Source organism: Enoplosus armatus, chromosome 1 (assembly GCF_043641665.1).
Source record: "Enoplosus armatus isolate fEnoArm2 chromosome 1, fEnoArm2.hap1, whole genome shotgun sequence".
In the NCBI taxonomy this organism is placed as follows: Eukaryota; Metazoa; Chordata; class Actinopteri; order Centrarchiformes; family Enoplosidae; genus Enoplosus; species Enoplosus armatus.
Window position 1 is genome coordinate 19,194,251 of NC_092180.1, and position 17,114 is coordinate 19,211,364.

The 17,114-nt window shown below is 40.7% G+C and overlaps 1 protein-coding gene across 1 annotated transcript in view; it reads right to left on the reverse strand.

The window, feature by feature from the left end:
- ush2a (Usher syndrome 2A (autosomal recessive, mild)) overlaps positions 1 to 16,502 on the reverse strand; it is a 190,163-nt gene extending 173,661 nt beyond the window's left edge. Inside the window, exons 1-5 of the mRNA XM_070906384.1 lie at positions 16,072 to 16,502; positions 15,915 to 15,942; positions 15,055 to 15,269; positions 14,666 to 14,851; positions 10,568 to 10,736 (exon numbers count right to left, since the gene is read on the reverse strand). Of these exons, the coding sequence (XP_070762485.1) occupies positions 10,568 to 10,736; positions 14,666 to 14,851; positions 15,055 to 15,269; positions 15,915 to 15,942; positions 16,072 to 16,502 (1,029 nt within the window). The remainder of the gene's footprint in view (positions 1 to 10,567; positions 10,737 to 14,665; positions 14,852 to 15,054; positions 15,270 to 15,914; positions 15,943 to 16,071) is intronic.
- Between the last annotated feature and the right edge of the window lie 612 nt (positions 16,503 to 17,114).

Genomic DNA, 17,114 nt, shown 5'->3' on the forward strand with positions numbered 1-17,114 from the left:
TGTTAGCTTTCACAAACACTTTCCCTCCGTTTTTCCCTTTCCTTGTCCATCTGTATTTTTACCTCCTCCTTTCCTCTACCTCTCTTTGTCTAGTTTAGCCAGCGTAACTTCAGAGTTCTTTGAGAATGGAGGAAAATAAAAGAGGAAAAGGAGTTAAAGAATTCTTTAGTGTTGATAACTAGTCTCATTTGGACTGGATCCACTAAGTCCAAAGGAAAGGAAATGACTACTTTAAAGGTTACCTATCCTCTTTTCTTCATACAGAGGATATGTATTTTGTGAGGGCTTTTAACTAAAGCACTTTAAGGTCCCATCACAGCATACATTTTCAGATATACAGAGTTACAATAGAGCCCAGAAGTAGTGATCACTGACTGTAGCCAATTATGTATTCACACGATTAATACAATTAACTAATACAATTGTACAATTTTGCAGTACATCCTGTAAGTGTCTGTTATATTTTAATACCATTGAATGTCCTGGTGCACCCATAACAACAAAGCTAAAGTTAAATCTTCCCTTAGCTTTTTTATCTAAAAAAATAACTGGGTCTACGTCCATAAACATGCGAATCAAAGCTACAGGACAGTAATTTAATACACACTTGCACATTATTGCTCTGGTATAACGTTTTTTTCTGCTGTTTGGCTCTTCTTTCCTGTGTTGCATTAAGATTGAAGCTGAAACTGGAAGGAGAGCTGGGTTCAGCAGGGTTCAGTCCTGGACCTGCTTGGTTATTGAATCTAACCCCTACACCACCTGTGGTCCCTGCCACCATTCATGACTCCATTAGTACCTGGCCTGGTTGCCTACTGTTTTCTCCTGCAACATTCCTACTGAGCCACGACTCATAAACTCAACGGACACTAACAGCATTTTTATACAACATTTTTCCACATTATATCATATTATGTCAATTTTAGCTAGTTATTTTATGACTTTTGCTGTTCTGGGACCAAACTGATAAAACTGTACTGTATCATCATGTATTGGAGTGCTACAGGTGTTTTACCTGACTATCAAATGAAATTTACCATAACTTATTTTATAATTCCCCTTCTAAGGAAAGTTTCATTATTATCCTTCCCTTATTAAACAATTTCCTTCAACTTTGTTCCTTAAGGTTTCAGAGCTCTTAGGAAGTTTCAAGCACCCTTTCCCTGTGAAAAACCCACCCCACTGGCAATGTTACCACCTAAGCCTCTCTAAAAGCCCAGGGAAACCCTGAGTGGGAAGCTTTTAGTGATCTGTAGACTGGCATTTTGACTAAAGCTCTTCTCGATTTTCACACTCCTGCCAAGCCATGGCTCAGTACACAGTGTGGACAGCACTGTTTCTTCTAAGCTCACTTTGTAGCTGTGGGCCACAAAAGAAAGAAGTGATAGAGAAAATATGAATAATTATTAGCCCAAGTTGGTCATTAAAAAATATTTACCCAACAAAAATCCTAAAATATAACTTTAATACTTTTATTATAAAAAGAGGAACAGACAGTTTTGAAATCCTGTATGCATCACATGCTAAAATTCTGAATTATGTACAATTGACAAATTTAAGTCAGATGACCTGCAATAATTGACCTTTTCTTTTCTTTCTTGCAATGGTAAAATGTAGGATAGCTGGTACATTACAGTGGTAGATAGCTAACAGCTAGGAATTAGGTGTCTGTGGGTAATTTTCCATGAACTTCATCCAATCGCTCAGTAACTGCACTTTACCACACTGACGACATGACAGATTATTTTTCCAGCATAATATTCAGGTATATAAAATTATTGGGGAGCTAACTTCTGTATTGGAAAGTAATATCATTAATTAATGATTTTATCGATGACCAATCAAAACACAAAATGCAGGTCTGTGTCACTTGAATGTCAAATTCTGAGCAATATAAACAAACATACACACATAAAACCCATGTTTGGTTGCCACTAAGCTGTTACTTCAAAAACTCAATTTGAGAGTGAATAACTCAACTCAAAATGTAGAGGCGTTTCAGAGAGACAGCTGTCATGCTGCTTTTCAATTCATCATCCAGGAAAGGTGAACCACAACACAGAAATTTACCTGAATAGTTCTCATTATCCTAAACAGCTGGGCGTTATCCAAACACCTGACATGCTGCAGACAGTGTCAGACATAATAAAATAACATTTTATTTGTATGTGGAGAAGAGCTATCTTAGCTGCCGGTGACAGCTTGAGGTCAAAGTAGATGAGAGGGACCTTGAGGACTAAAACCAGAAATCAATTCTAGATACATATTTTACTGCTGTCCGATTAGTCTATTAAGCGCTAAGGCATTGGGAGGCTCTATGCAGGAGCTTAATGTTATATATGTGTACGTGTGTGAATGCGACACAACAGTTCACACACACTGTGCTGTCCCTGTTACTACTATTTCCCCCTGTCATCCATGTTGTTCTCATCCACCCAGTTCACCTCCTGCTGATCAGCTCCTCTCTAACAATTTTATTTTATTGACACAATTGATTAAAACTGTTTACATCTTACTTTTATATTGGCAGTTCCCTCTATTTATTTTAGAGTGAACATACATACAACCAAAAGCACACAAATAAATCAACTAAAATAACAGAAGTGAGAACAACAATGTGCTACCCGCCCATCCCACTGTGAACTGTAGTCACAGTATATACTGTCATTCACTTGATTTGAAAGATTCTTAAGATGGTGCAGCAAAAGGTGAATGTCTGTCCATCTTTGAAGAGTTTCTCCCATTTTTGTCCCGTTAAAGACCTTTTGGGTGGAGTTTGTCCTTATTGAAGATAAGTATCTAAGGATAGAGGGTGGTACAGATCGTAAAGCCTTCCGAGACAACCTTGTGATTTTGAGCTACATCAACAAAATTTACTTTGCTTAACTTTTTCACAATATTGTCATCCATCTTATTCTCTAACACACTGTTCTCTAAAATCCTACATTCTCTGTTCTGTTGCTCCTGTTTCCTCTGTTTAAATCTACCATCTCTCCTTTTCATCGCCACATCACCACCCTCTTCTCTTGAACTCCGCTCAACCATCTTTTGTTTTCTTTTCTCAGGCCTTCCCCTCTCTTGTTGCTCCTCTCATGCTTGTCTGCTCATCCTCACCTATCTTTTCCTCTCCTTTTAACCTCCTCTAATCCCTGCCCCCCCCCCCTTGTCTCTGCCCCCACACATCCCACCTCACCAAACTCTCTCCTTGCAGCCGCTCTCCTCCGGATGTGTTGCCCTGTGACTGACATGCCACTCACTGATAACACACCTCATTCCACAGCCAGTGAAGCTGTCACTGGGGTGGGGGGGGGGGGGTCAGAAAAGGAGTGAGAAAGGGACGAAGAAAGAGAAAGTAAGAGAGGGAGGTTGGAGTGAAGAGTTTGGTGAATGAGAGAAAGGCACTGGTGTTGATAGAAGAAAAGCAGGATACGTGGAAAAGAAAGTACACAGAGAGCAAGATGGAGGTGATGTGGCAAGATGGTTTTTGACATAATTGAGGAAGACTCTACAAGACGGAGAAATTCAAATCAGGAAAAATTAAATATGTTAAAGAAATGCAAAAAGAAGGCGTCCTAGTGACCAAGTGGTTAATACCATATAACCACAGCATCCCTCTCGAAGGTGTCTTTGTAAAATGTTATTGAAGTCAGTGTTATTAAAAAATAATTTGGGTTTTAATAAATAAACATTTCAGCGTGATCAAAAACATAATCAATGCTGGTTTAAACATACCTTGGCCCTGGGAGGAGACAAGTGGGTGATATGGAACTAAATAATTTGAATAATTGCATCATGTAAAAGGAACAGAAAGTTGGGACAGGGAGAGGAAGAGAAGCTGGGCTAGGACAACAAAGGTAGAAAGGAAATGGAGAGAAAGAACAATGGTGCAATAAGGTTCTTGTACATTCTTGTTATGGTTTTCTAATGCAAATTTGTTTACATTATCACTGGTGCAATTGAAATCTGCAACAAATGTGGCAGTGATGTTACTCTGCAGAAGCAAGAGCTCCAAAGAGCTCACTTAATCAAAACCTGATTATAGTGGCTCAGCTGAGCAAACTGCACAGCCCCTGTTTTAGCTTGTATCTAATCAGCTAACACTAAAACAATAATATAAGTTAAAAAAGACTGCTATTTATTCTTGTTTTAATTTACACTGGGGCAAGATAAGAACATCTTTTGGTCAAGTGTGTTTGTATAAAATGTTCATGAAGCTTGAACTCAAAGACCAGGCCCACTTCTCCAAAATCATCTTCAGATGGACTTAAAATTGGACTAAAATCATCTTAACCTTAAAATGATTTTGGGAAACAGCTTGCTGGATATTCCCAGATATTCCCGTCCTGAGTGAAAGTGTAATGTGACTTTATGCATCCCCAGCTCTCCACTTACTCATCTCCAGGTGCACTGTCACCTTTCCCTCACTCTCTCACTCTCTCTCTCCTGTTATCTCTCCCTCTCCTTGTTATTCACCCTCCAAGCCTCTCCCACCCTCACTCCCCCCTCTATACTTGCCCTTACCCACTATGAACTGTTAGCAGCTCTGATGTACAGCCAATATTCTTTCTATCATATTAGCACGGCTGCAGTGTGTCAAGGAAGTGATAGGAAGAGGAGGAGAGGAGGAAAAGGAATAAAGAGAGAGGGAGAGGGAGAGAGAGAGAGAGAGGATGGAGAGGAGACACATTTGTTCTACTCATCTCAGCGCTAAAAGATACAATTACCTCTCACAGCATATTATCCATGTTTTATACCAGCCCAGGGCCCCATGCCTTTGCCTTGCCGCGCTCACCCCGTGTAAGGCCCATATTTTAACACTAGCTATGACAGTTTATTTAAGAAAAGAAAATTGTCCCCAGGGAGACGGAGAGGGAGAGAGAGAGAGTGTGCGTGAGGAAAATGAGAGGGAAAGAGGGAAGGACAAAGAAGGTGCAGGGGAGAGACAATGAAAGGGGGGGAGGGAGTGAGAGATAGATGAGGCAGAGAGGGAGAGAGAAAGGAAGAAAGACAAAATCATCTTCGAGAAAAAAAGCAGAGACAAAAGATAAAGAGCGAAAAGGAGAGAGGGGGGACATATATAAGGTGACACACCAACCTTTTAATAAAGACCATAAGTCTCTAAGACTTTTTCTTTCTGAGCCGAAAGCAAAGAGGGGTCCCATTTAACAACACAGAGACATTTGTGAGAGCATACAAGGAAGGAGGAGCACATACAGTATCACACTGCAAGAGGAGACAGACTAACAAGGGTTAGTTGCACCAGGTAGACGTCTGCGACTTGGCGGGTCCTGACACAGTATCAGGTTTCGGGTTTGATTTGGGGCCACGATGTTGCTTGAAGTTGCTGGCTGTGGTCAGGTTTGGCTATTTTCAAATCTAATTCATTAAGAAATGTTTACTGTTACTAAGGATGTACCAATCCAACATTTTCTCTCCTGCTTCCAATTCTGACACCTTAACTTTGGGTATCTGCCGACATTTGGGTACCAATCATAACCTTAACCTTAGACTCTGTATACCTCACTGTGTGGGAACTCACTGGAAATGATTTCATGTAAGGTAATGACATGACTGAATGAATGTAACTGCTGGCAGAAACACAACATTTTATTAATGACATTTACAAAGAAACTGTATCTAATGTGGATCGGACACAACTTGGCCGATACCCAATCTTTTTAAAAAACGTCAGTGTCAGTGTATAGTAGAGTATAGGTGGATCAGATCAGTGCATCCTTATCTCTGTTCCAACAGTTTGTGTCCCTGTATGTGTTGTAAGTAGACATACAGTAAATGCACAGTGGGAAGACAAAGCAAAATTATCGCTTCGGATGTCAGGTTGGGTTTGCTTCTCCTATTTGGCAGTACCAGTCAGGTTCAGTTAGGTCCTCGTCTTAAAGACGCAGGTACAGGCCAGTTTCCAGTCTTAGTTTGATATCCACTGCTGAGCATCTTCTTTTTATTATATTCTGCTTATTACGTTTCTTTCACTCTTAATAGGGTTACTAACTTATGCCATGCAACTTCTACTTCAGGGTGGATATTTGAAGAAAGGGCAGGTTAACATAACACACGCTCTTTGGTGGATCCTTTTATCCGAAGCACCTTGCAGCACCCTTGCTGCATACATTTTTAGCACTCATATCTCACGGCTCCAGTGGGAATGAAACCCCTAACCCTGGCCGTGTTAGTGCCTTGCTCGCACTATCAAGCTGGAACAGACTGCACACACTGGCATGAAACACTGATGTAAAATAAATAAATAAATGAATTTAAAGAGAGAAAATCTGGAACCCCACCACACATACACACACCTTTCTCTCCCTCTCTCTCACTATGTAATTGATGCCAGTCTCGTGCCCTTTCGCCTCCTGTGCCAGCAGGCAGAGGGCTACCATAGAGGTGTCCGCTTCACCCCTACATAACAACCTTGCCTCACCTTCACACACATGCACACAATCACACACACACACAGACATAGATATACTTGTATTTAGTGCACACGCATGCACGCAAACACACACATAAAGCCAACAGAAATACTAAAAAAAGGTGCCTCCATGTTTGTTCACATAGTGTATGCACATGTATAAACAAATACACACACATTCACTTTCAGTCTGTCTCACAATCTGTCTCTGTCACTCCAGCTGGGACAGAGACAAAAGCATCGGTAAGTATATAAGACAGTGTGCGGTGAGTCTGCATGTGTGTGTGTCACAGTTTTGCCTTTTGGCCAGAAAGCAGAAAACACTAACAAATGCACTTTCTATTACGCTCACTTCTGTTACTGAATATGTCATTTTCATAATAAATAAACATTTTTTCTTACATTCTTTCATGTCAAATCTCAATATCACTCGAGTCTCTTACAGTAAATACTTACATTTACCTTATAGTTACTTTACATTCATCAAGCAGCCTGCCACAGAAGCAGGACCCTCATCACTACTTGGACGGTTCAAATATTGAAATAAGAGGATATATTGAGGTAAAGCATGTATGTATAAGCATTACTGGACATTAAACCTGCACCAGCACCAGCTATGTATTGCAGACATGTATAAATCCAAGAGAGGGGATGTAAGAGAAGAAAGGGTCATTCTTTTTCTACAGTATCCCTGCATAACATGGGACACTGTGCACACATCTGGGCACTCATACACTATTGGTCACAGGTAAATGTGTGGTATATTGCAGATAGAGTGGTGCGATGAGGTATGTGTACATGCATTTATTCAAGAAAGAAAAAGAGAGATGGAAACACTGTGATGGTTTCAGATCAGTCGGTGCAAATGAGTTGCCTTCTGCCAAGACCAGACTAGTCCATACACAGACATCCACACAGGCCAGAGTCCTCCAGTGTAATTGTGCGTGAAAACATTCATTAAGCTTATTATGGCTTTCAGTAGAAGTTTCAGCAGCCAAACTGTCTAAGAGCAGAGTAATGAAGCAGATGAGCTGTCAGGGTCTAGAGAACAACTAGTTCACTCCCTGCAATAAATACATAGATAGTGTGTGTGTGTGTGTGTGTGTGTGTGTGTGTGTGTGTGTGTGTGTCTTTGAAATCTTGTCTTAACCTTAACTCACTATGACACTCAGACACTGACCCATGTACCCTCTTTTTTCATCTTTTCTCAACAATTCTGTTTCTCCTCTCTTTTGTCTGACTTTAGCAACAGGTACGAGCCCTCTGAACTCTTTCTATGTATGTATGTGCGTGTGGTGTTGTGTGTACGCGGAGGCAGTACATACATCACTAGTGTGTTTGTGTGTAAGAAAGAGAGTGTGTGTATACTCGAGTGTTAAACATTCAGCCGCGTTGGGTCATGATGGGACCAGTGTGACTGGTTGTCCCTGCCACTGCCTCAGCTGATAATGCTGATTTGCTCAGGCACTAACAGACGGACACCTCTGGGGTCCTCCAGGCACACAGTCAATCACTGGTACTCTAAAAGATAGTACTCCAAAGCTATTTAAATCGTGAACTCTCTTCTTCTTCTTTCCATCTTTTGCTGTCTCTTTTAGCCACTTCTTTGTCTTCATCTCTCTCTTCCTCTTAACACTGACACCTACTTCTAGATTTCCCCTAAGACTTGCAGTACATCTTCAACTCTCAGTTTTATATTATTTCTGTTTCAGAAATGAGAGATATCCTCAAGTTGATTTAAAAATCATTTAGACCCTGCACAGAAGGTTGCATAAACCAATACAACATTTTGTCCCCGTCTTCCCACCACGTGGTAATGGGGACATTAAATGCAGCTCATTATTTCCTACCCACCACTGTAAAACTAGTCACCAGTTGTACCCATCTCTCCTTCATTCACAACAGCGGTAGAGATCATTTTCTATGTACAAGCAGAGCAACAGATTAGTAATAAATTCTGCAGAAAAGCACAGGAGAGTGAGTCAGTGAGTCCCACAGTAAACTGACTTCGTAAGCATCACTTAAATACACTGAGCCACCTCCCTCACTTTCTCCATCTCTCCTCCTCTGTCAGTCCCTCCATCCCCCAGGCTACCTTTTCCTCCACTATTCTCTACATCGTTACCATAATCAGATAAGACAACTACCTAGGGAGCACCAGCATCCCTACAGCACCTTGCTCCTGGCACCATGTGTGTACGTGTGTGTGTGTGTGTCAGTGTGTGTGCATTGCTCCTGGCACTTGGAAACCCGTATTCCTTTTGACTGTCTTTTTGGGGGTTTTGATCTTTTCAAACTGACAGATGACTGGTGTGTGTGTGTGAGGTGTGTGTGTGTGAGGTGTGTGTGTGTGTGTGTGTGTGTGTGTGTGTGTGTGTGTACTGTATGTGTGCAAGGTTTCTAAATTACCCAGCTTCTTCATAGGGTAATGTCTGTATTGTGGCTGACAAGTCTGCTACAAATTACCGCTCAACTATGAGTGTGTCTAAGATAAGTGTGTGTGTGTGTGTGTGTGTGTGTGTGTGTGTGTGTGTGTGTGTGTGTGTGTGAGAGAATGGGCGAATGGTGTTTGAGTGTCAAGGATGATTATGTTATTCTTCTGAATGGTCAAAGCACATCACATCACCTTACCATTAAGCGAAAGGTTGATTCACAAGAATGCACGAACACACAAAGTTTCAAAACACCTCCGAGCCACACCAACACAACACGGACAGTTACAACACACAAAGATACTGTATATAGACGTATATAAAAACCTGATCCCTACAGGGCATACACACATACTGTACACTTGCTAGCAATTGAGCCATCAGCAACACTACATTTAGCCAACAACACGTTGGACTGCCAAATTACTGTACCACACATCAACACCAATCAGCCAGCCAGTAAACTAAACTGTCAGGTTGGATTTTCTGGCTAGGCACAATCATTTTCCTTTTAAGTACTGGTCAACATGTATAACTTCCTCATTTACCCCTCTGGCCTTGAACCGTGCTTTAAATCAAATCAAACTCCAGCTGATGTACAGTACATTCCTTTATCTACTCCTTTATCTGCATTTGCCTCCTCCATTAAATAAATACAGTATGGTTATACAATGCAAATAAACATTTGGGCCTAAAGATTATACAGATTAAAAGGAGACAAACAAACAACTTAAGTGACAGACACTTATAGTGATCAGGCTTGTCATGGTGACCATGTTTTCTCCCCTAGTAGCCCTGGTGTTATTCAGGGATGCTGAAAGAGAAAGATTGTCCAATGGAGTAATCTGTAAAATGATACTCTTCAACAGACCAGAAACACACACACACACACAGACACAGATTCATTTGGGGCCTCTAGTCTTTCTCCACTTCACTAGCTGCCATTTTAGAACAATCAGAGCTAATGAAAGCTTTTTTTGTCATGACAGCCTTGGATTTCTAACTTCTGATGCCTTCTAAAATTTCTAGTTGATGTACCATTTAGGTCAACTGGTTCTGAAGAAATAAAAAAGGAAAGACCAATGAAAGAAAATAAATACATACAATGTTATAGTATATATACACCACTTAAAGAAATTAGCATCTTCCACAGATCAGCAATTTCCTATGGGTCTGTGACAATGGTGAATTCTTTTTTCCCGTTTTTCATATTTTTGTTTTTACCCACTTTTATCTTTGTTTTTAGCACTCCTTCAAACATGCAACAAGGTTCTCCGTAATAACAATACAATAATAGTAAGTATCACTGTTCCACAAGTATCTAATTATCATCCTCACATAGACACAGAAACTGGATTTACCAAATTTTATCTCCAGCGTACCAGAACAACCCTTGAATTAGAAAGATAACAAAGTACTATGTTATCCACAAAAATCTGAAAAGAACCAGCAATCAGAAACTTTTAGCCATATAAAATAACCACATACCTAAATAAATTGAATAAAATACGTAAAATAGTATATTTACATAGTAACCACTCTGCTTTCACAACACAAACCTGATGGTGCATCTATGGTTGATTGAATTTCATGCAAACACACCTCTGGATGCACATAAACATGCCACCGTCGGTCACTCTAAGAGCACGTATGTTTAACAGGGCAGTCATGCCATCGGGATCCCCAAACCCATGAGATTTGTTACCTGTAAAACAAGATGTGTCCACCTCTCCAGTGTGAGCCTCCCCTCTGTTCTGAAGCTGATGGTCAGAGGAGTCCGATTGCTGTACTGACCATACCGCAGGGTGACCGCCTGCTCGGACACCGTCACAGAATACAACAACCGTTCCCCTGAGCTCTTCTCCAGCAGCATCCTGAGGGAAACAAAAACACAAACACAATAAAGAACAGAATTATTTCAGCAGCAATAGACAGTCGAGACAGTCCATTTGAATTTTTGGCAGTGATAAGTTGTTATAACTTAAATGAGAAGGAAGAGAGGACTCCGAAACCCATGGAGTCGAGCACCACTACACGCAGTCTCTCATTCTGACATTTACACATGGAATATCAATATTTTACATGACTGCTGGCTTTCAGCTGCTACATTAGGTGCAGACAGAGACACACACACCCTCCACGTGTCATATTAACCACCATCACTGACATTTTATGGGAAATCATGGCTTTTATGAACCCAGAGCCGCATACCCCATAAATCACAGGTAGATGTATGCATGAGAGAAAGACCATATGTATGTATGTCTGCACATGCATGTGTGTGTGTGTGTGTGTGTGTGTGTCTGTGGGGAGAGACAAAGAGATAGACTGAAGATAATAAGTGCAAAAATAGATAATAAATACAAGTTGGTTACTTACGACTACTAAATAATTGTGATTTACTGGACTGAAAATGTTTCGTGTTTTTTGTAAAAGTGCTTTAACTTTAGATATATCTGAATATCCGGATTTAATTTAGGGTGGCAACTAACCATTATTGCCATTATTGATTAATCTGCTTTTTTGTTTGTTTTTGATTATTTGGTGTATAAAATCTATGAAAATTAACAAATTTAAAGAGCTTGTTTTGATATTCAGATATTCATCATAGAAGATTAAGAAAACCAGCAGATACACACATTTGAAAAGCTGGAATCTGTAAACTTTTGGCATCTTTGCTTGAAAATGTTATGCTTACTTGAAAGATTAATCAAACTAAAAGTTGTTGTTAATTACTTTTCTGTTGGCTTACAATTGATTTAATACATTGCTAAGGAAAAGTGAGGTGATGGATGGGGAAAAGACAAGTTGTCAAAAAAGTGTTGTCTATGTAGGAAAGTCCAGTACACATAACCAACCTAAAATATTCAAAATGAGAATCCTTAAACAATATAAACACAATTTCATAATCTGTTTCTGGAAGTGAAGCCGTGGTATAGTAAAAACTATGGCTTGTAAGAACAGGTGGCTGCCTCTGTTCATTGTTCAGATGAGGGGAGGGATGTGAAATCACAGAGAGAGGAAGAGACAAAGAGAGAGGGGTGAGGAGAGATGGACAGAGGTGAGGATAGAGACCTCCTTTCATCCGGCGTCTTTGATGGCAGCCATGATCGTCTCTACAACAAAAGACTGATAGCCAACTACAGCAACAGAAAGAGAGCGAGGGAGAGAGGGAGATCGAGGGGGGAAGAGATATTACTTCCATTCAGACATACAGGTGTCATGTTCGGCACACCAAGACAACAAGACTTGTCCGTCATCTGAATCCCCAGACAGACGACTTCACAAACAAAATCACAGCATGAAATTTAAAAGGAGTGATTTGATCTGTGATTCTCCTTCTCAGGGTTCAACGTAACCGCCAGGAAGATTTAAACCGAACATCCAGTGAGTTACTAGAATACGCATACAGCATGTCTCATCTTCACCTCACCTCTGCAAAGTTATCACATTTACCTTTTCAGCACACTGTGCAATATGTGAATGTTGACAGACTTCATCTCATGAAAGCCCAACAAAACCATAACAGCTTATTTAAAAATGTTTGTTTAATCCACAAACATGAAATTACTCCTCACTGAGCCATGCCTTGTTTGTCCACATGGAGACAACCACTTCTGATCGTATTAAACAACAGTCTAATAAAATGTCACTACCTAATTTTTCGACTGAAGTAAGCTAATCTGTCAAAAGGGTAATTATTTATGACAAAAGCTACTTTAATTACCAATATTTTACACATCAAAGTCTGTTTACAGGGAGTACAACTGCATATGCGAAAAAGGTTGTATAAAACCTTTCGTGTCTCCAGAGGGAGCTGCACAAAGTCTGATAAACTGCCTCAAGTGACATCACCCGTTGGAAAGAAGTGAGCTCACCAGACCTCTGTAGCCCGCTCCTCATCTCTGCTTGAGGCTAGTTGCACAATGGGTAATGTGGGCGCAAGGTTTTGACAAGGAAGAAGAATGTGTGGAAAAAAGTTATCGTTTTATTTTCAAAATGCCCATCATTTCACTTACAAATACTTAACCGACAAACACAAATAAAGACATCATATGTTTAGTCTATTTTTAGTTTCATGACAAAGCATCCGATGTTGTTCGAGCAATCTAACTTAAGTGTTGCTGTATGCTGGAGGAGATAGGGTTGCCAAGCAAAGCCAACTGATCTCTCTTTGTGTGTGCATGTGTCTTGTGTGTGTGTGTGTGTGTGTGTGTGTGTGTGTGTGTGTGTGTGTGAGATTGCAAGCTGATCTGAGTGTGTGAAACTCTGCACCGTCCCAGCCCTGCCTGAAAAATACCAGCACAGTCTCATCCCCTGTCTCTCACACACAACATGTCTAAGTAGGACATGACAGCCAGTTGTTGGCTAACATTTCCTGATAGTGATACTGACCTGACCTGACCAGACCTGGCCTGGTTGCTCCTTGATATTAGATCAATATCACAGGGCTTTCACTTTGTTTTCAATGTTTGAAAATCATATTAGATATCATATCGAAGGAGACATTTGACTAAACGTCACGGCAGCAGTGTGTTTCCAGCAGGGAGCTATATTTCATCAGGATAAGATAATGTTGGATTACTCTGCTACTGTGTGTCAGTATTTGTGACTCATACTTGTGTTTGATTATTTCCCAATTCTCTTTCTTGCTGTTTTCTGCCACCAAGGATTTTAATATATGCAGTATATCCTCATAATACCACAAAATCAAAACAACTTCATACAGTCTTATTTCTTTACGCTCTTTCATCTTCTCACTTAAAGTAGAATTTCTACAAGAAACAGCCTTACAACACTTTACTCATAAACAAGGAAGTACAGTCAGAATTACTACGAAAAGACAAGAAACGTTATAGATAGGGAGACTGCTCTGGACATCAAACTGGAGCCAGTTCTTTTAATGTCAATGTGAGACAGATGGACAACGAAGGAAAACTATCTTTTAATTAGTGTGAAATTTGTAATTAAAAAAAAAGGTACACAGAATATCACATTGTCTCTTGATTTGATTTGTTTTGTAATGTGCACAGTATTGTTTTACAGATACTCTCTGTGTTGTATAAACTAACCTCTCCTTGTCAATCAGACCTTCCATTCCTTCCCTGCCCACCAGCCATCACTGCTTTCTGCCTACCTGTACCTGCACTGATGACCATCTGCTGCCTGTAAACTACTGCCTGTCTGCCTTCTGGATTTTTCACCTGGTCTGACTGCCTTTTCTTTGCCAACTGTTAAAATGCCCTTTTACTTCATAAAGAGACATTGTATCCACATGTTCTGGTTGCTGAGTCAGCTTTTGGGTACCTGAGCTGTGATCCAGTGTTAAAGCCAACAGCTGATGAGACACAGTATGTTTCTAACAAGGCGTTGTGAGCTGTCAGCTTCTTCACCTAGAGACCCATAACTGTTCTCTAACCAATACAGTATCAACAAAGCTCGCAGGATACAACATGTTATTGCTGTTATTGGCTGTGCCAAATGAAACTGCGAGGCCAGTGATGAATACAACCAGGATAGTTTGAGACCATTGACTTTTATCTAAATCTGATTAGACAGACATTTAATTCAGTCTGCTGGAGTTTACTGGACTCTCCAGAAAGAAACATATCTATAGATCTATCTATATATCTAGTAATGCATAGAATACTATAAGTAGTGTAAGATGACATTGTAATAAATTCAATTTAACACTTAGCGGCAGCAGATGGCTGCTTCTAAAGAAGGCCTCATATATCCAACTATGCAACTGACATATGCTGAGAGATCCTAATTTCTTAGAAATTACAAAAATTGAACTCACATCTCTCCAGGAGAGCCTGGTTTTATCCACAATGCCAGGGTGAGGGAACCCAACGCTCCTAGTTTCTGTGAGGGGGGAGAGACCAGACATCCAGCCTGAAACAGCACACTACTGGATCCACCAGAAACCCCCTCTGACCTGGCAGCGGTTCCAGTCTGATTACTGTCTTCAGTTACACAGGTACCCCTGGTGGAATAAAGTTTAAATATGTCAGTATTTTCTCTCAAAATGAAGTACATCATAAGAGATCAATTATGGTATCGCCAAACTTATTTTACTAGCCAAGTCAAGTTTTTTACTTTACCTGGACTGAAAGGTCAGGGGTCATGATAAATTATATAGTCTTTTAAAACACTTTAATAACATCACTATGAATTGGATCTACCTACCTGTGTGCAGGTAGTAGCAGTGGGGCATATGGAGGTGTGGAGGATCTATAGGGACACTCCTGGACACAGAAGGCCTGATAACATGTCATCAGCTCGGTCTGGGAGGACGGAGACTGACAGTAGCCGCTCCGCTCTGGAACCCCACAGGTGGAACGAGCCGGAGAGGTGGACACAGGTTTGAAGGCAGCAATGTTCTCCATTCGTGGGAAATTTCCCTGAGAATGAAAATGGTTTAACAAGTATCATCATTCTAATTATTCTGGGTCTCTTGCCACTTTTACTTACTTGTAATGGCAGCAACCTGAGACATTTAGATACAATAATGACCTATAATGCCATTTTAGAAATCTAATTCAAAGTGCTATTAAAAGGAAACAGCCTATGGGTTATAGAATAGGGTTAAGATATAGCATAACTCATTTTGTGGACAAATCTCGTACCATCACTCATACTGTATGTGTATAGCACACTTAAAATATATTAGGAGAGGTGATTTCAAGACAAATAATAAATGATGAATAAAACAAGACAAATATTTGGACATGTTTGTTGAAAAGACATTCATTCATTTGTAGCTTCCAATAGGCCACATGTCACAGTAGGAAAAGCACAGGTGTAAATTAGAAACTGAATGAGTCACACAGTCATGACTTACTGGGACACTAGAACAGAAGAGAGACATTGTTAATGTTAATAGTAACACCAGTGATTTTCCTACAATGACAAGTCAAACTGTCTGCTGTGAAAAAGGCCTATTTAATAGTCATTGAATAAGTCTTACAGTACATTGTCTGTTAACAATTGCCATTCCACAGTCTCTGGATCTGAAATCAGAATCAGCTCTTGAAAGCCACTCTTACCTGTGATGAAGCAGGTTTTGGACACAGGCTGAAGAGGAGGAGAGTTAACCAGAGGAAGATATGATGCCACCTCATCCCCTTCATCATGTTTTTTCCTCTCTTCACTTCTCCCTCACTGATGTTTTTCAGGTGAAATGGCCAAAGAAAAACAGGCCACCTCTTCCTTTTCTCCTTTTGCTTGATTTCGCCTTCTGTTGACAGAATTCCAGAGACATCCGTCTTGCTCTTGTCCTTTCCTTCCACACATTTCCCCCCACTTTTTAGGTCTTTTTTAACTTCCTTGTTGCACTTAGTCCTTAAGTTACACTGCTCCTCTCTCCTTCCTCTATTCATCCTCTCTCTGCTGACTCCTCTCCCCCATGTCTGTCTCCTCCTTTTTGCTTTCCCTCCCTTTGCTCCACCGGCGTCGTCTCTCTGTTCAATCCATCTCTGGTCAGAGGCCACAGGCAGATTGGGGTCCAGCATGGTCTGAGGTTCTAGATTCTCGGACAGGGGTTCTGGACCATTCCCGGAGGCAGAGGGATGTGTGAGAACCTGGATTTCTTTCGGAAGCCCTCCAGCAGCGCTTGAATAAGTGATGACTGTCATGGTTTCATAGTTCCAGGGTTACAGGGACATTTTTTGCAGGCCAGTGCCCCTAGGGTGAGGCCACGAAGCTTAGCTCTCTGTTACACTGTCTCTGTCCCTCACACACACACACCCACACACAAACCACAACCAAAGCCTTCACATGATAGGTAGGATTTCACAATCTAGAGAGGGAAAAGAGAGAGGGAGAGACGGAAAGAGGGACGTGATCAGACCAAAATCCAACATGAGACAAATCTGAGGAGAGTGAAATGCCATGCAGGCTATTCCCTAGCCAAAGCCTACACTATCATGTACAGCTTGATGGAGGCACAGCTCAACTGATACTGCTACATTGCTTTCCCCCTTTCTTCATTTCCCATTGAATTAAACATGCCCGTTTTTCCTCTGGCATCTGGCCTCCAGGTTTTTATCCAACTGAACGGGTTTTCACATAAGTTTGTTGGAAATTGAGGCTTAGGCCAAAGCTCTCTTCATTACAATACTTATCAGCTTCAAAATCACATTTTGACACACAAAAAGAGGCCAGCAGAGTAGTCATCTCTAGTGTTGAATTACCTGGACCCTCTTGGCTGCAGGGTCCCTTAGAAAACATGGAAGCTCACGGTGTAT